Source organism: Xylocopa sonorina, chromosome 6 (genome assembly GCF_050948175.1).
Source record: "Xylocopa sonorina isolate GNS202 chromosome 6, iyXylSono1_principal, whole genome shotgun sequence".
Lineage (NCBI taxonomy): Eukaryota > Metazoa > Arthropoda > Insecta > Hymenoptera > Apidae > Xylocopa > Xylocopa sonorina.
The window spans coordinates 13,628,676-13,646,402 of NC_135198.1; the positions used below are offsets into that span (position 1 = coordinate 13,628,676).

General features: G+C 31.5%; 2 protein-coding genes across 9 annotated transcripts; one reads left to right on the forward strand and one right to left on the reverse strand.

Moving 5' to 3' along the window:
• Positions 1–70: 70 nt before the first annotated feature.
• On the reverse strand, positions 71–12,625 carry Nc73ef (oxoglutarate dehydrogenase Nc73EF). Of its 8 annotated transcripts, XM_076897077.1 has the most exons (17): positions 12,537–12,625; positions 10,332–10,587; positions 10,049–10,258; positions 7,404–7,506; positions 6,901–6,963; positions 5,483–5,738; positions 5,159–5,393; positions 4,902–5,081; positions 4,632–4,812; positions 4,271–4,551; positions 3,969–4,197; positions 3,561–3,839; positions 3,288–3,466; positions 2,768–3,202; positions 2,515–2,669; positions 2,017–2,148; positions 71–1,844 (listed from the first exon to the last, which is right to left on the reverse strand). In XM_076897077.1, the coding sequence occupies exons 2-17, from the start codon at positions 10,578–10,580 to the stop codon at positions 1,745–1,747; spliced, it is 3,267 nt and encodes a 1,088-aa protein (XP_076753192.1). In that variant the 5' UTR covers positions 10,581–10,587; positions 12,537–12,625; the 3' UTR covers positions 71–1,744. The 8 variants fall into 8 exon arrangements, with proteins under 8 accessions (XP_076753192.1, XP_076753194.1, XP_076753195.1 ...); XM_076897079.1 differs by lacking the exon at positions 6,901–6,963; XM_076897080.1 differs by lacking the exon at positions 2,017–2,148.
• A 450-nt stretch (positions 12,626–13,075) lies between these two features.
• Positions 13,076–16,724, forward strand: LOC143424842 (uncharacterized). The gene is made up of 12 exons (XM_076897200.1): positions 13,076–13,113; positions 13,421–13,681; positions 13,758–13,930; positions 14,029–14,461; positions 14,519–14,605; positions 14,662–14,803; positions 14,870–15,149; positions 15,223–15,537; positions 15,651–15,797; positions 15,876–15,997; positions 16,075–16,207; positions 16,280–16,724. Exons 1-12 carry the CDS (start codon positions 13,080–13,082, stop codon positions 16,544–16,546), a joined length of 2,394 nt encoding a protein of 797 aa, XP_076753315.1. The 5' UTR covers positions 13,076–13,079; the 3' UTR covers positions 16,547–16,724.
• The last annotated feature ends 1,003 nt before the right edge of the window (positions 16,725–17,727 follow it).

The window sequence follows — 17,727 nt, forward strand, 5'->3', positions numbered from 1 at the left end:
CTCGATCTTGAAAAAACCATTAAATATTCTGAAAGGGGGGAAACATTGCACAGAAATGTCTAATACTATATACATGGCTAACATAATTTAATTTAATAATAACTTGATACAATATTTACCACCAAGAGTAGTGTCCTTTGCATTACTAACTCTGGCCTATTAACGTGTATTACTTCAAAGCATACATGTCTGTATGATCTTCATTATGCATATAACAACAAAAAATGAGCAGGACAATAATACCACAATTTACATTGGACCACATTGCATCTATATCGTTCTTCTAGCGGGTTACAGAATAACGTTTACTATCGTTTCACATATGTATATTAAATACAAGTCGCGTTCAACTATTCAGAACTCGTTAAATTTAATACAATATTTTCCAATTAATGTCAAGGTAATAGAAATATTCCATTCATATAAACCTACATCTGGAACGATTTACACGTAGGACATGAATACTGTGCCTTCGCAAACTATGCAACAATCAAACATCTACCGCTGACTCGGACAGCAATATTACATTTTCTTGAACACCAGTACCAGACAAATTGTCACCTTTCATTACTTTCTTTAGAAGAAAGAAATTTTTGAAACTCTCTGAGGAGTAACATTATAACTCGATCTCGTAAACACGTTACTTCTTTCCCAACAAATTCATATAATTAATCTACATTTTCACAAATATCTTACGTGACCGAGCTTAATGCTACAACCTGCCCCTTTTATAATTATCCAACCATTCAACCAATCATTTAATTTTTTATAAAAATAGAGCAACGATAAAAAATTAAATCAATTGGCTGTCCCTTGCCACGGCATAAATAAATGAATTTAAAAAAAATGCCGTAAATACTCGGCGCTAACCCCAAAAAGTTTCATTCAGCACTCTTTTTGTAAACTATCAAGACATTTGTGCCCTCTATGTACTCTAAAATGTTGTTACATAAATTAAAAATAATACTTTCTTTTTTGTAATCTTGTTCGTATCGTACGGTTAACTTCATTGATATATTAACAAAGTAAAGTACAAACGTAAACGCGCGAATATTTTCAATCGCTGTGTTGTAAGATAACAATGCAGCTATACAATGAGTAAACCATGTCTGTCCGGAAGTTCCGCACTAATGTAATTTTCGGATGTATTTTTTGGTATATTTACATATTATATAATGTTCTTGTGAACTCAAACATACATCGGGCTCAACATTCATCTCACATACTACTAACATAAATATATGTATGTGTATATATACATATATATATTAAAAAGAGAAAATATACAGAAACCGCACATTCAAATATTAAATAAGAACGAAATGCACATGCTTACATGAATTACTCATTGCTTGGTTAAACAGAAATTAATATAAAATTTCTTAGATTAGTAATTTTTAAACTTTTCACTGTGTCCATATATTCTGGTCGGTTATTCTTTTCGTTAAACTAAAGAAGTTTGTCAGAAATTAAATTTTACGATGACTGAACAACAGGATATCTCGAAATGAAACAGAGAATTGATAACGTAAAATCGGATTGAAAAAAACTGTCCAATAATTATTCTATTATCATTAAGAAAATATTCGCGCGTATGATAATTCTAAAAATGAATCAATAATGGAGAAACCAATCGTGTTAATCTCCGAAGAAGGTATATGTAGAGCAGAACAAATGGAATATAACGAATATTAATGCGAAAAAAATAAATAAAATATGTGTTCTACAATATTAAGAAATTCAGTTAAAGATTAAAGGAGTCATCCAATAATTGTTTCAGTTCTTTGAGATGTTGCATTTTACTTCCTGTTGCGGGTGACGCTGCTGTTGGACGACCAACATATCTGAAACAGAAAATGAAATCCATAAATCCAAGTTAAGTTCAAGTGACGTATAAACTTTAAATCTTTCTCCATTTACGAGCTTCATAATCTGTATCATATAATTAATATATAATAGTATAATAGACAAAAAATTATGATGCACATCCTAATCAAATACTCTGGCAAATATTACCTTATTATTCTCTGTTTGCGTTTATCAGATTCTATCGGTAACGGCTCAGGCGCAGTCGTTGGTTTAGATGATGAAAACAAACCACTAAACCACCATCCGCTACCCCTACTCTCGTGTGACGTACTTCCGCTGCTGTAACATGGCCCAATTTTTTACGTTGCTTAGCGAAAAACGCGTGAGAAACAGTTATAAATAAATGTCGCGCTTAAGAGTATTGTTTATTCGTAAAAACGATATAAAAACGTATAAAAACGAAACCGTGACAGAGTGAAAAACTTGGGCCATGTGAACAGCTAAATGTATGAAAAGCAAATTCAATGCATGAATATGAACATATACCTAATCTTATCATTTATCGTGCAATTTGGAATTTACACATATAATACGTAACACCTTGTGTTACAAGTATTCGCTATTTAACCTATCTACAACCAATGAGTTCAAAAACAAAAAGAATGAAATTACATTTTTTTATATTGCTATAAGTTTAATACTTACGATACAGAACGAGTTCCATTAAGTGCCGTGTGAAATCTTGGTTGGACATACGTCCATGCACCCTGATTTTTGTGTTCTTCTTGAGCCCATACTAATTCCGCGTTAGGATACTTTGCAGCCTCTTTTTTAACCAAATCATATGGGAACGGTGTAATCTACATAGACAGAATTTGGGTAAATTCAATTAATTAATAAAGGCGAAAGTCAATTTAAAAAAAAGTTTCAAATTTAATATTCACAATATTCTACTTACCTGTTCAACTCGCGCAATAGCGACTTTATCGTCTAATTTCTTTTCAGCACGCGCTTTCTTCAGATCGTAATAAACTTTGCCAGAACAAAACACTAATCTTTTAACATTAGAAGGACTTTGCAAAGCTACACCTTCTTCTGGTATCACTCGAAGAAATTCTGTATTCTCTAGCATCATATCGAAATTAGATTTCGCTTCTGGGTGACGAAGAAGTGATTTCGGTGTCATTAAAATTAAAGGCTTTCTGAATGGTAACGCAATCTGTCTTCTTAAAATATGGAAATAATTTGCCGGTGTGCTGCAATTAGCTACAATCCAATTTGTATCGTGCAACTGACGTACAGCGAATTCTTCGCTTTCAGGAGGGAAATAATCTGCATCATCAGCTGACATTTGCAGAAAACGCTCCAAACGAGCACTCGAATGTTCAGGTCCCTATAACGAATATCACACAGTTAATAATATTCCATGACAAATTATGAAAGTTTATAAGCAGATCACGCGTAAAAAATAAACCTACCATTCCCTCGAGTCCATGAGGTTGTAGCATAACAAGACCAGATTGACGTACCCATTTAGCTTGACCGCTACTGATAAATTGATCAATTATACATTGTGCCGTATTGTTGAAATCACCGAACTGTGCCTCCCAGCATACTAACGCATTAGGATTAGTCATAGAATAGCCTAGTTCGAATCCTGAAAATATAAAAATAAATTTACTTTTATTAGCGTGCATCATTGGAACAAATTACACGAAACGAGTATTACAAGCAACGAGCAATGACATTACCAAGTACGCCGAATTCTGACAGAGAACTATTGCAGACAGTGTACGGAGCTTGATCGGGATAAAGATAGCATAACGGTCTATAAGTAGCCTTATCCACGGTTTGATGATGAAGGACATGATGCCTATGTGAGAAAGTGCCTCTTTCCACATCCTGACCCGACAACCTAACGTGAATGCCCTCTTTAAGTAAAGAACCAAAGGCCATAGCTTCTCCAAGAGCCCAATCAACTGTTCGAGCTTCTACCATTTCCATGCGAGATTTCAAAATACGTTCGATACCTATAGGATATTTTATTAACCATATAGTCACGCTTCAAATGGTTCTAATTAATTCTTCTACACACGCACGCACGCACGCACGCACGCTTTAACTTTATTCATTCGTAGAGTGTTAAAAAAAATCTTTACCTTTATGAATTACAAACTCAGCTGCATTGGGAGGTGGTGACGAAAATTTCTTTCCAATATGAACGAGCGTGTCTTCCTTGATACCAGTAGGGGACACCTTCAAAGGGTCTTTACCCTCAAAGAAGCCAGACCATGGAGAATCCAGCCAGTCCTTGTATTTAATATGTGTTTCTTGTCTGGCATTAACATATGCCTCTTCACAGATTTTTTCGTATTTATCTTTGACATCCTGTAATAATATCACTATGAAAATTTTATCGCGTACACTCAATCGACTAGAGACGTGTCTTATTACAGTATACCTTAACTTCCTCGGGGGTAACAACATTATCATCAATAAGAGTTTTAGCATACTTGTCTAAAACTGGTGGAGTATTTCTGATTTTACGGTACATTAATGGCTGCGTAAACATAGGTTCATCAATTTCGTTGTGGCCATTTCGCCTGTACGATACAATATCGATAACAACGTCTTTGTGGAAAGTTGCTCTCCACTCAGCAGCAACTTTGCAAACGTGCATCACCGCTTCGGGATCATCCGAATTAACATGGAAGATCGGAGCGTTCACAACTCTCGCAACATCTTTTTAAACAACCAATGATTATTTTAAATTAAAATTGATTACAAACGTTTCTTCACGCGCAGCCAAGCGAAATACCTACCAGTGCAATATGGTGAAGATCGTGAATGTCTTGGATCTGTGGTAAATCCAATCTGATTATTTACCACAATATGAATAGTACCATGCGTTGTATAATCAGGCAAATCCGACAAGTGCATTGTTTCGAAAACAATACCTTGTCCACAAAATGCGGCATCGCCGTGCAAAAGAACAGACATGACCTATTATTGTAAACGATCAGTTATAAACTGCTCTTTTGTAAGGACAACAAAATTTGCTTAACGGTATAAATTGTTTCATATTCAGGTACCTTTTTGCCTTCTCCATCGCCTCGATAGAATTGCTCTGCACGAGTTTTTCCTTGCACGATTGGATCGACAGCTTCCAAGTGAGATGGATTGGCCACAACGGCTAAGCGAATGTTTTTATTTGTTACACGATTTAAACGTTCAATATATGTTCCTAAATGATATTTAACGTCGCCGGAACCCTGAACGATAAAAAACAGATGAATACATCGGTATGTACAATTGATCCAATTAAATTTCGTACATCATGCTTACTTACATCATCGGCTGCTTCAAGAGCCGCGAATTGAGTAAATATCTGACTTAGAGGTTTGCGACAAACATTGGCAAGGACATTTAAACGGCCACGATGAGGCATACCCATGACAACAGATTCGACACCTAATTCGGTAGATTTATCGATTACCTGCTTCATAGCAGGGATCAGAATTTCACATCCCTCTAATCCGAATCTCTTCTCAGATGACCACTTACGTGCAAGGAATGCTTCGAATCTATACAACGATAGAAGAAAAACCATTAAACATTATATGTTATCGGTTTACGTACAAACATTTTTAAACTTTCTTATCATCTTATATACCCGGTTGCTCGAGTTAATCTAGCCAAAATAAGTCTTCTTTCATCGTTGGTCATTTCCATAATTCCAGGTGTTTCCATTTTTTGTCGAATCCAATTGCACTGTTCCAAAGAATTGATGAACATAAACTCCACGCCAATGTGTCCGCAATAAGTAGCTTCTAGTCTATTCAAAATTTCACGAAGCGGCAAAGATTTTTCTTTACCGCCGATGAACGTGGTGGACGGCAATTTGAATATACGATCCATATCTGACGCCTCTGTAGAAATTCAATGAATAAAATATTTGCTCATTTTTAAAGGAAATAACATAATGAAGTGTAAACGTCACGAACAATGTAAGAACAAGAAAAAAAAATTAATTTCAAGGAAATCCAAAAATGGAAATCATTTCTTCTGCATTATAATAATAATCTAGTTTAACTATTAGACACATAACTATTCTGTATTTATCTAGCGCAGTGTTTCTTTATTGCTATGTGGTGTACATGTTTGGTTTCCTTACACACTGATACTGAAAATGTAATCTGTTATTTATGTAGAAAAAGATGAAGATAACTTTTTGTACAGTATAAAACTTGTATGTAATGCTTTTTCACGCCTTTTTTTAATATAAATATACAAAGAGCGAGAATCAGATTTTATAATACTTTAATTAATATTACACGTAATATACATACATGCACAATATTTGAAGAAACTAAATAAAACAAGATTATAGCAAACCTTCTCCGTAGTACTTGTAAATATAGAAATAAATGGAAAATACTAAAAATATTTTCAGACATGAAGCTGTAAATTCTAATAAAGCATTAATAAGAAAAACAACCACCAACAGTACTAATATACTGATAAATAGGTATGATAAACACAACAATGTATCAAGATTTTTGTATGATGAACCATACAGTTTAGAAAATTAAAATATAAAACACTACTATAGTGCAGTTAAGAGAAAGAGAAATAAAAAAAGAAGAGAGAGAAAGAGAGAGAGAGAGAGAGAGAGAGAGAGAGAGAGAGAGAGAGAGAGAGAGAGAGAGAGAGAGAGAGAGAGAGAGAGAGAGAGAGGGGGAGAGAAATTATACAGAGATCACTCAGTAAAAAGTAATAAGTTAAAGACAACATTTAAATTAATTTTTTATCACAAATATGCAGTATAAATATACTTGCATATTCTTAATTATATTTCATGCATAAGCTGTCGTGATAATGATATTATTTCTTTTCTATACTTTTAACAAGAGAAATATTTCGAAGTTATTCCTGGCACAAACATGTTTACAGCAAAATATAGCAAACTGTGACAATATTGGTACAAAGGACCCAAGCACCTTTACAATTCGCATCCGATACCAATTCTTATGTAATCCCACAATGAACCACCGACAAAGGACTTCAATTTGAATTGTGATTTTTACATACTTTTCATAAGTGCAGCTACTCTGTACTGCAATTCCTGTGAGTAAGTAGTACGTGCTCTGTTTCCTGTGGACATTAGACTTGAACTAAATAATTAAATTATTAAATAGAATTCTTTCTTTTATGCACACTTTTGTAAAAGTTTGTCCTTAAATACACCTAAACTGAAATGATATTAATTTTATTTGACATTTCTGTCTTCTGACTGGTTTTAAGCAACTGTTATCGATATTTAAGATTTCTCTTCTACCTAGCTTAAAATGCTGTACTTTGTGCCCAGGAAGAAAATATTATTATACAGTGAAAAGAATGATACATTGCGAATGATAGAAATATGGTGGGAATGAAAGTATATTAAAGAAACAATGAAGACAAATATTGCTTGTTCTAAACAGTTCAATTCTTGATATATTAATTTTTAATACACTGAAATACCTCACTGAAAATGGGCCACGTGATACCTTTCTTCCTTTGATATATGCAGAGACACGTTTATTTGGGCTTACCGAATGAATAATGATTATAGAGCAACTCTTGTGGATGTCTATCATCAAGATCTGCGCTGTTGATGCCAAGTGGATCCAATTTAGCGATATGGTGGCCACGGATCTGTCAATTTAACGCCACATTCATACGCGAATCAAGTAATTTTTAGTTGTTCAAACTTATCAATTCATTATATGTTTATATTAGAACAAAATTACTGTGATTGATGTACATTTTGATAATACATTTCAAAGTACTGATGTGTACATGTTATAAAAAAAAGGAAAAAATGAAAGTAATTTCTCTTGAAAACATTGGATCACAGTAATTGTAAAAGCAAACATATAATATAAAAATAAATGCTTCTTGATATTGATATTTGAACAGTTAAAGCATGTTATATGTATATACTTTCTATTATTAAGCCTATCATGTAATTATGACTAGAAATATTTAACTATTTGTTATTCTACAATCTTTTGAACGATTAGATGATAAATACTCTTATATTATGATATAATTAAGTTAAGTGATAAGTTGTTCCAGAAACAAATATTGCAGATAATAAATTATGGACATACAGAAGCAAAGCTGAGCTAATAACATCACCTACAAGCATGCAAAGCAATGACTTTCAAATACCTTTCCTTACCTTGGACAAATTTATTTGTGCACATTATTTGAATATACATCATAGATACTAATACTTGTTAAGAAATAACAAACTGAGAACACAATTTATAAATATTGTTTGATATATTTAACATATCATAATATATAAACATTCCACTCTTTCCTAAGGTGAACATTTTCAGTATCAGTCAAAACCTATCATGGATTTACATTCACATAACACCTTCAAAGCATATTTAATGTATGTATGTACGGCGCTATCTTAATGATAGCGTGTAAGAAATTGCTTCTTTCATTTCTTAATACTGTCAATAAAAGAATATGGACATACAAAAAACTACTTTACTAAAATAGTTCTTTTTAAATGAATTGGAATTATCTTGAAAATAAATAATTTTCTTATCGTATATCATATAGGACATTAAAGTGAAAAAAAAAGATATGAAAACAGTTAAGAAGGGATTAATGTGTTTGACAGAAACCATGATGTGAATTGTACACATATGTATATGGAATGAAATATGACATATATTAGGCGAAGGTGTCTTAAGAAAGATGTATCGATACAAAAGTATCAATGTTCATACAAATTTTGAAGAAGATAATAAAATGAATGTAATTATAAAGCCAGATTAGAATATCACATATTTTGTAAATACACCTTTACCTTACAATACAGACGAGAACTAAAATAGTAGTTTAAGGAACTGGAGTGGGAAAAAGCCTTACCAAGCATATATTGTCGTAGAACTTGTTCTGGAGACCCCTTGCGGGCTGCATAATGTGTATGTATCAGGTCTGTTTGCATGATACCCAGTGGGTCCAGATCAGCAACTAAGTGACCTCGAGCCTATATGCCAATGAATAATTCCAAAGGACCCCAATATATATCAGTTTGTTCTATTTATTGAACTACCATATATTACTATATTGCAATTGAAATCACATATAAAACAGCCCTTAGTTATTCTATATTCAGACATAAGGATTATTAATTTGGCACACTGATATATTTATTATTCAAAAACTTCTAACCCCACACAGAATATGCATGTATGGTATTGTTATTTCTTAAGATACATATAAAATAAGGAACTTCTTACATTAACAAGAATGCATATGGTAATATTATTTTAAGCATTTATCATTGCTTCAGTTATTTTTGTCTTTTTAATTCATCAAGACCAATTAATAATGGCAAAACGTATGATGTGTGGTAAAAATGATAAAAGTCTAAAAGAAACTGGGAAATATTTAATAGCAAAACATGCTAAGGATAATAGATGCAGCTAGAGCATCTAATGAAACAAGGCTATTATGCAATAGTTGAACACGATCCGACATTCCTAATCAATGAAATATTTATTTCTCAATGATAGCGCGCAATGATAAATTATTTCATGAAACGCATGATAGCCCTTAACGAAATAGCTTCGATATCAATTTCTTATGTCCTACATTTCGTAATATCCTTTCGTCTTCTTTTATCAATTTCAAAAGAAATACATCAAATTGATTAGCTTATAAATACAACTATGATATTGAGAAAGGCAAATATTAGGACATGGAAAGAAATTGAACAGAAACTCTTATTTAATGTCACATGCAATATGACAATAAAAATTTCCCTTCCACATATAAAACATAGATACAATGTTTCTAGAACACATGCCGTAATGTCTCAAAATCAAATAATGATCTAATCATAGAGTTGAGATATCAATGTCTTTCTTATAGAAATGAAAAAAAAAAAAGAAAAAAAAAACCAATAATAATAAAATATAAAGAACATCTATAAGCATCAACACGAAGCCATAAAACATTATACAATTTTACTTGAACCTTTATCAATATTGTGCAAGGTGAACAATAGTACGACATATTTTAAAAAATATTTAACAAAGATTCTTCATAACACAAATTGCAGAAAGTTAAAACGTTTATAAGGATAATACTTTGTTGAAACGCAATTACAATTATTCCTTCCTTTTTAAGGAAATATATATATATATCACACGTGATATTAACATACCTGGTAAGAACGAATAATAGCTTGGACAGCTAGATGATCATCAATTATTTTTTCATTAACCGGTATCTGACCCAACTGAGATCCCCCGCCAAGTGGTAACAGAGCTCCCAGGGGAACTTGATTGTGACTAGGAGCAAGAGAAGGAGGAGCCTGATATGCAAGACCCGGTCCAGCTCCAGCAGTAGTACTACGAAAAAATGAGTCCCAAGACTGAAAAAGATAAAAATTCGCGTGAAATCATTATTATTAATTAATCAATATATCTAACAGATTTATTACTGACCACATGTACGCTGTGAGGATCTTGTAGCCATGCATTATACATTTCTTCTACGTACGAACTGGAACTGCCATTAAGAAAAGGTTCTGTGGCTACCCGGTTGCTGTATTTTCTGATTGGTTCCGTAACCATCACCTGTGTGGTCCTTGTCAGGTGATGGCCCCGTACCAACCATGAAGCGAACCTTTCAGGTCCACACATTCGTGGTGCCAAAGGCGCCAACGTACTAAATACTGTCCTCGCCTTATACATTTCTTAGCTGTAACAACAAAATGTGGTAATGAAAATTATAGATTAACAAAAAAGTTTATCATTTCTAAAATAATAAGATTATACAAAGTTCTTGGTAAAAAATCAAATGCGTTATAAACGATAAGTCACTTCTATGCGTAACTATAGTAAAACGTGAAGTGCGTCTACAAAAAATTTTAATCTATTTATAAAGAAATATTTTTAAATTTTCCTTTTTAATACATATTAATTCTAGACTTTAGTTGCACAACTCCGTGTAATGTGCCAACTTCTCAATTTTAAGACACGATGAAATCAATCAATCTATATGCCATATATAATTATGGACAATAAATCTATTTAAAAATATTAATTAAAATGTGAATATTGATAACAATATCTATCATGAATTCAATCTGATAATAAAAAGATATTTCAAATTACATTCGCATTTATCGTAATGTATCAGTATATGTGAAATATCAAATATCTATGTAAAAGCCGTACTTGACAAATGGCAAACATCCAAAGCATGTTAATATTAAATTATACGCAAAAGATTAAAATTTAATAATAATAAATTACATTTCTTTATACCTTATTGAAATTTATGTAATTCCTTTACAATATAAGTAGAAGGTGTACTAAGAAAATTATACAGATTTAAAACAAGAAACAAGCGCTAGTAGTCATATATTTATACGGATATACACTAAGCAGGAAACAATATGTCTGTGCATATGGCAATATATGTATATGATGCAGACTATACAATAGTCTATGCAAATAATGCAGTCTAATTGAATAAATTACTAACAAAGAACTGATAAACCACCAAGAAAATCATAATATATGAACATGAAAGTCATGATAAACTCGCTAGACTTAATTTTCTTGTCAAACGACAAATAGAAGTATGCATGGTATATAAGTATAATAAAAATATTTGATTATTTTATAACTTACAGTGCAAAAATTTATTATAATTACCCTGTAGCGTTATGTAATTCAAATTTAAACCAACAAAAAGCATTAGTGCTGATTGCGATATACACGACAAACGATAACAAATTATCAATTGTTACAACATATTAGGAATAATTGATGTACAGTGTGTAGCAATAGAAAATGTACAAAATAAGTAGAAAATACTAAACAAAAAAAGATATGAAAAAAAGGTGATAAATAAGTATAACCTATTCCTTAATCTTTTTTTGCACTAGGTATTTTCCAACAGCGGCAAAAAAATCGATCATTTATTTTTAGAACTTTTAGAGATTCATAGATTCCGATTCTCTGTGTTTAAAATTACTTGACAAAGGGCTTACTTAAGGGCGGGGATGAACGACGATGAACGAATTAAGGAAAATTTGAAGGTTTTAGGGTGGTTCGAAGAAATTATTAATTACTTTTGATTAATGTCAAGCGCGTGTGACATTTGTCTCGAAAACAGGGTTAAATGTCACTCTACGTGTATGCGTATATAGAGTAATAGAGTAGCAGAGGAAGATTCCACGGAAACAAAAGTCGCGAAAGAATAAGCAAGATTAGTTATAGTGTTCCAAATACCTATAGCGATTACACAATTGCATTAATGCCGTGTATATAATGGAAAAAAATCATACAGTTCTTTCCCACACTTTATAGGTTACTCGATTCAGTATCGTTAGCATGATATTTCTGTAGTATCACATTAATACGACAATGTGTAAAGTGAATATTAATAATTTCCATAATGGAATTCGCGTATTTTAAAAATATCGAAGAGATTTTGCATGTGTTAAGTCAGGTGACTATTTTCATCTGGTGCAACAATTTTACGTAACCAAAGGTATCCTATGAAAGAGCAATAGTTAATGTAGGAATTGATATTTTTCTTTTCTTAAACGAGCGATTATTATTCGTTGAAATGATATTTATCGTTGATTAACGTTATCGATTAATAATTGAGCGCAAACGAGATAGAAACTTACGTACCTGATGTTAACGCAACGACAATGACAGGCCGTCCACCATTTGCAACTCACAAGTAGATCGAACTACGTCTTCTTAAAATATAATCGAGAACCAGACGTGAGCGCACCTGGCGGCGAACATTTCTACTACAGCTGTCACGATAATTTGATTTAAAAATTGACCGGCTATTTCTTTGCTCTACATTTTTCTTTCTCAATTATTTCAACCTTATTTTCTTTCCCTTCCTTTGCCCCACTTTTTTCTAACCACTTGCCAGCTTGGGTAAATGAACAAAATGAAATTAAAAACTCGCCATAGATGATAATTTCTTTCTTTGAAAGATAGAAGAACGTATCGGAAACAAATGAATTGCACAGAAAAATATAATCGATATACATGATAAAAATATAATATACGAGTTCTTGTTTCGCGAATTTTTGTAGATTTTTAGTTTTATCTGATTAAAATTGTTTATTTAAATTGTTAAAAACTAAATCAATTTTTACTATCAATGTGGTTGTTTGATAATTAAATCATGTATATTAGTTAACCGAAAAAAAAATTATGGACGTTAGTGAAAAAAAAACTTATTGCACTGGTAATTACATGTATACCTTACATCTATTTATACTACTACGCCACATTTTATTATTATACATGTATTTTGGTTATATTATATATATATATATATATATAAGCTCTTTATACATTTTTATTGTAGTGTGATTAAAACATACTTAGTGTTATATCCATACTAATAGTGGATTTAAACATACTTAAATAATTTACGTTCATGGTCTTATGTTTTATAACAATATACACGTATATAATAAAATCATATGAATCCCATAATATATATATTTAATTATGTTAACCCTTGCTAACACGTATACGTATACATTTAGACGTGAAAAATGTGAAACAATGGTTGCATTCTACAAAAGAAAGATGTGATTCTTTAAAGTATCATATGAAATACTTGAAAATTTTATATCAAGACATGCCAAAAATGCGAGAAAATAAAAAAAATTTAAATAGTCTAAACTGGCAGAATTCTAAAATTATGGCTAGTAATAACGATGAAAGTATAATTTCCAACCAAATAAATTCTAACGACTCTTTGGAGAAGTATTCAGATACTCAGTGTACACTTGTCGATGCTAACGGTAAAGCAAAATACTTTACATAAAGGGTTCAGTCATTCCATACGCTATATTTTTCTATTATTCAAAGTTATGAAAGATAAATTTAAACATATTTTTTCCTTTACAGATGTAAACTTAGAGAATACCTTATCAAAAATTGATACAAAACATAAAGAACAAGAACCAAAAATCTTAAACAAGCAAAATAAGAAAGAAATTGAATTATGTTCAGTTACGCCTCGATCTTATGATATTCCACAGAATATAACGGTAATATAATAAATATTGTATCATGTTTAAAGTGTGTATCTTATAGAAAATTGTTTTTTTTTTTTTTTCTTAAATTATATTCATAAAAATTTTATTAGGAGCGTGAAGAATACAATAATCATTGGCAACATCCATATGAGAAGCATCTAGCGGAATATGCTACAGAATTAATAGAAAATAATGAAAGTTCAAAAAATAGTTTTGAACAATCAATTTTTGATAATCAAAACAAATATATATTTCAAGAGATATCGTCTGCAAGAGATGATATGAAATTGAATATTTCTGATAATGTAAAAGATGAATCTGTAGGTAAAAATAAAATTTTTATAAAACACGAAAAGAAGGAAAGGACAATTTCTTCAGCGTTATCAAGCAAAAAAGGCTCTTCATATAAACTAGACGATATTGTTTCATTGAAAATTAAGAAACGAAAAAGAAAGATACACTCTTCTAATTCAAAGAGTACTGTTACCACAAGAGATACAAACTGTTTAGGAAAGAAGGATGCAAAGAAACGAAAACAAAAAAGTATCAAATAAAGATGTTCATTTGAGAACTTTATACTGATCTTTACGTATATTTTAGATAGTATGAGTAATCGTCATACATTCAAGTCTCAGCAAACATCTAACGAAGTAGTGGAAATTTATCATAATGCAGCAGCAAAAAATGGTAATATTTGAAATTTAATCATTTCATGAACTATATTAACATGTTGATACTTTTAGCTATAAATAAACCACAAACTGTATCTACAAAATCAAAGTGCAAGGAAAATAATAACTGTCAACATGTTAAGGATACTAATGTAGATAATTCGCAAAATTACTCCCAAAATCAACGCCAAGCTAAACAAAAAATGGAGTACAGGTTTGCAGTAATAATTGTAGAAGTAATAATATTAAGTATCATAATATTACCTGTGCCTCATTTTAGGGCAAGAAACATAGATATTAATGACCAAAATAATAATTTAGAGGAATCCACTAATCTTTCAAGTACCATGGAGAAGTACAATTTGCATAAGGCCCGTGCAATTATACAAGCATCGCAATGCAATCCCATAATTAATCATAATTACGAAATGCCAACTTTAGCTTCAAAATTGAAAAGAACAAATCGCTTGTATTTCAGTGGATTCAACTTTCGAAATATACCCTTTGTAGTGGGGACTTCTGTAACTCCAAGTCATAATTTAGGTTTAAATATTCAAGAAGTATGTGCACTGTTAAATGTAAAAAAATATTAAAGAATATGCTTGTTGCTAGCAACTTTCTCCTCTTTGAAAGGTTTTAAGTATAATGAAAACAAGACACTCTACTGGAAATGCAATTGCTCCCCTTTTTATTCGTAAAATCAGCAGAGGAATGAAGCCTGTATCAATTTTAATGGAACAAATAAGTAATCAACAAAGTAAATTGTCTCGCATGAATACTCAAATTAGTAGTACACGTATACAAAAGGAATGTTTATTTACTAATAAGAATGGACAGCTACTAGAGGATCCAAATATGCTTTTAAATTGTGATGAAAAGGGATTAAGTACTTTGAATGTAAATTTGAAATCAAGCATAGAAAAATATCAAGATCTTCATCAGGAAACGGTTTGTGCATAGTAGAAACTCTCAAAATTATTATCAATGTAATGTAGTAGTACAAATATGGTATCATTCAATCTAAGAAGTTTATATTGAAGTTCATATTTCATCGTTTATAGGACACTAGATCAGAGAATCAATTAAATATGTTAAACAAATTACAAACGTTACATGCAACAGACAATAAAATGTTAAAATTGTTTGCGTCCCAACAGAATGTAAAAACAAAAATGGAAATTCCAGATATACAATCAAAAATTTGTCAGGTAGTGTTAATGAAAACTAATTGATTATTTGTTTATTTCGAGTAAAGGTATTATATAAAAGTATTAATTTTAAACAAGTTACAGAGTAGTATATATGAGAACAATATATCTAATATTTCATCCACTGATCATTCTCAAGATTCAAAAGGAATACAAGACGTTCTCATTAATCTTCATGATCAATTTGAAGAAATGAACTTGTAAGTTGTATTACCGAGTATTACTATAGAATTTTATAACATATTTTGTTAATTTAATACTTTTATATCGATTATAGAAAATATGAGAAATTACAAGCAAAAACAAACGAATGCAGTAATAAAGAACTAGAAGAAGAGATACTACATCTCGAAAAAGAGTTAAGCGTTAAAGAAGACGAAATAAATACTGTAGTTAATTTGTACAAAGAGGTACTCAAATTGAAATAGGTCCTAGCAGTAATAATATTTATTTAAATAAATGTTTAATATTTTCGTTCTCAGGTAATGACATTAAAACGAGAAATGAGATTATTGCAAGAAAGGAACGGTTACATTTGCATATCGTCGGAAATCCCATTGGAATCAAATAAATTATACCCGATTGAGCCATTTACCTCGATTAAATCTTATAGGACGAGTTTTCAACGATTTCATCGCAAAAGAGGCAATAGTCTTTTTACACCAAGAGAACCTACTTCTCTTCGTTTAACCGGATTTCTACGACAAATTCAGACGTTTCAGAAGCAATTAAAATTAACATCTTGGTAACGTTATATCGTGATACATCATGTTCTTCATATAACATTATTCAATTACTGCTTTGTGTAACATCATCATAAATAACGATCCAGAATTGATCAGAAAGTAATAAAAGCAAAAAAGAACATAAAGTGTAAGACAAATAAATCTCTTTATAAGTAAACAACCGTGATTTTATACATTCATCATTATACAAGGTGAATCACTACTCACCTTAATTACAGAATTTTAAAGTACTGCTGATTAAATAAAGAAATTCCATAATTTTTATAGAACAGAAAGAGTCAGATAAATTATATCTCCCGCTTTAGAGATAAGAGAGAGAGAGAGAGAGAGAAAGATATATAAGAATGCTATAAGGAAGAGTGAGACAGATAATACCGACCCTACTCTAGAACCCCTGGCGCCACCTCTGTGAAAAGTGCTCAAACTGCTCGCACAGCGTTATCGACAGCGAAGTGAACTACTGCTGCACTAGCGTCATCTCTGTGGAAAGTGCTGAAACTGCTCGGGAATTAGTTTCGTTATTCTGTCAAGAGATGGCGCCATCAGTCGGTCGGTAGTTCACTTCGCTGTCGATAACGCTGTGCGAGCAGTTTGAGCACTTTTCACAGAGATGGCGCCAGGGGTTCTATAGTTGGGTCGGTATCATCTGTCTCACTCTTCCTTATAGCATTCTTATATATCTTTCTCTCTCTTACCTCTAAAGCGGGGGATATAATTTATCTGACACTTTCTATTCAATGAAAATTATGGAATTTCTTTATTTAATCAGCAGTACTTTAAAATTCTGTAATTAAGATGAGAGAGAGAGAGAGAGAGAGAGAGAGAGAGAGAGAGAGAGAGAGAGAGAGAAGCGAAAACGAATAAAGAAGTTTTTGTGAAATTTGCTGCCCTTCACGTCTACAAATAATTAGTTCAATAGAAGATCAACGTTTTCGTAATTTATAAATTTTGCCTCCTGAGATAAGTTTAAACTTTTATTTCTTCAGCTATTTTCGAGTTTCCGGGCAAAATAGGGACTATTATAATAGCAAATTTATTGCTCTTTTCAATATTGTTTGTCATTTTCTTGTAGGACTTACGGTTTGGAAGATGCAATCAATAATATGAGTGAAACTGGTGTTTTACTGAAAAAAACAAAAATCCCAATTTTCTCTGCCATCTTTACAAATCGGACCTAGGTTTGT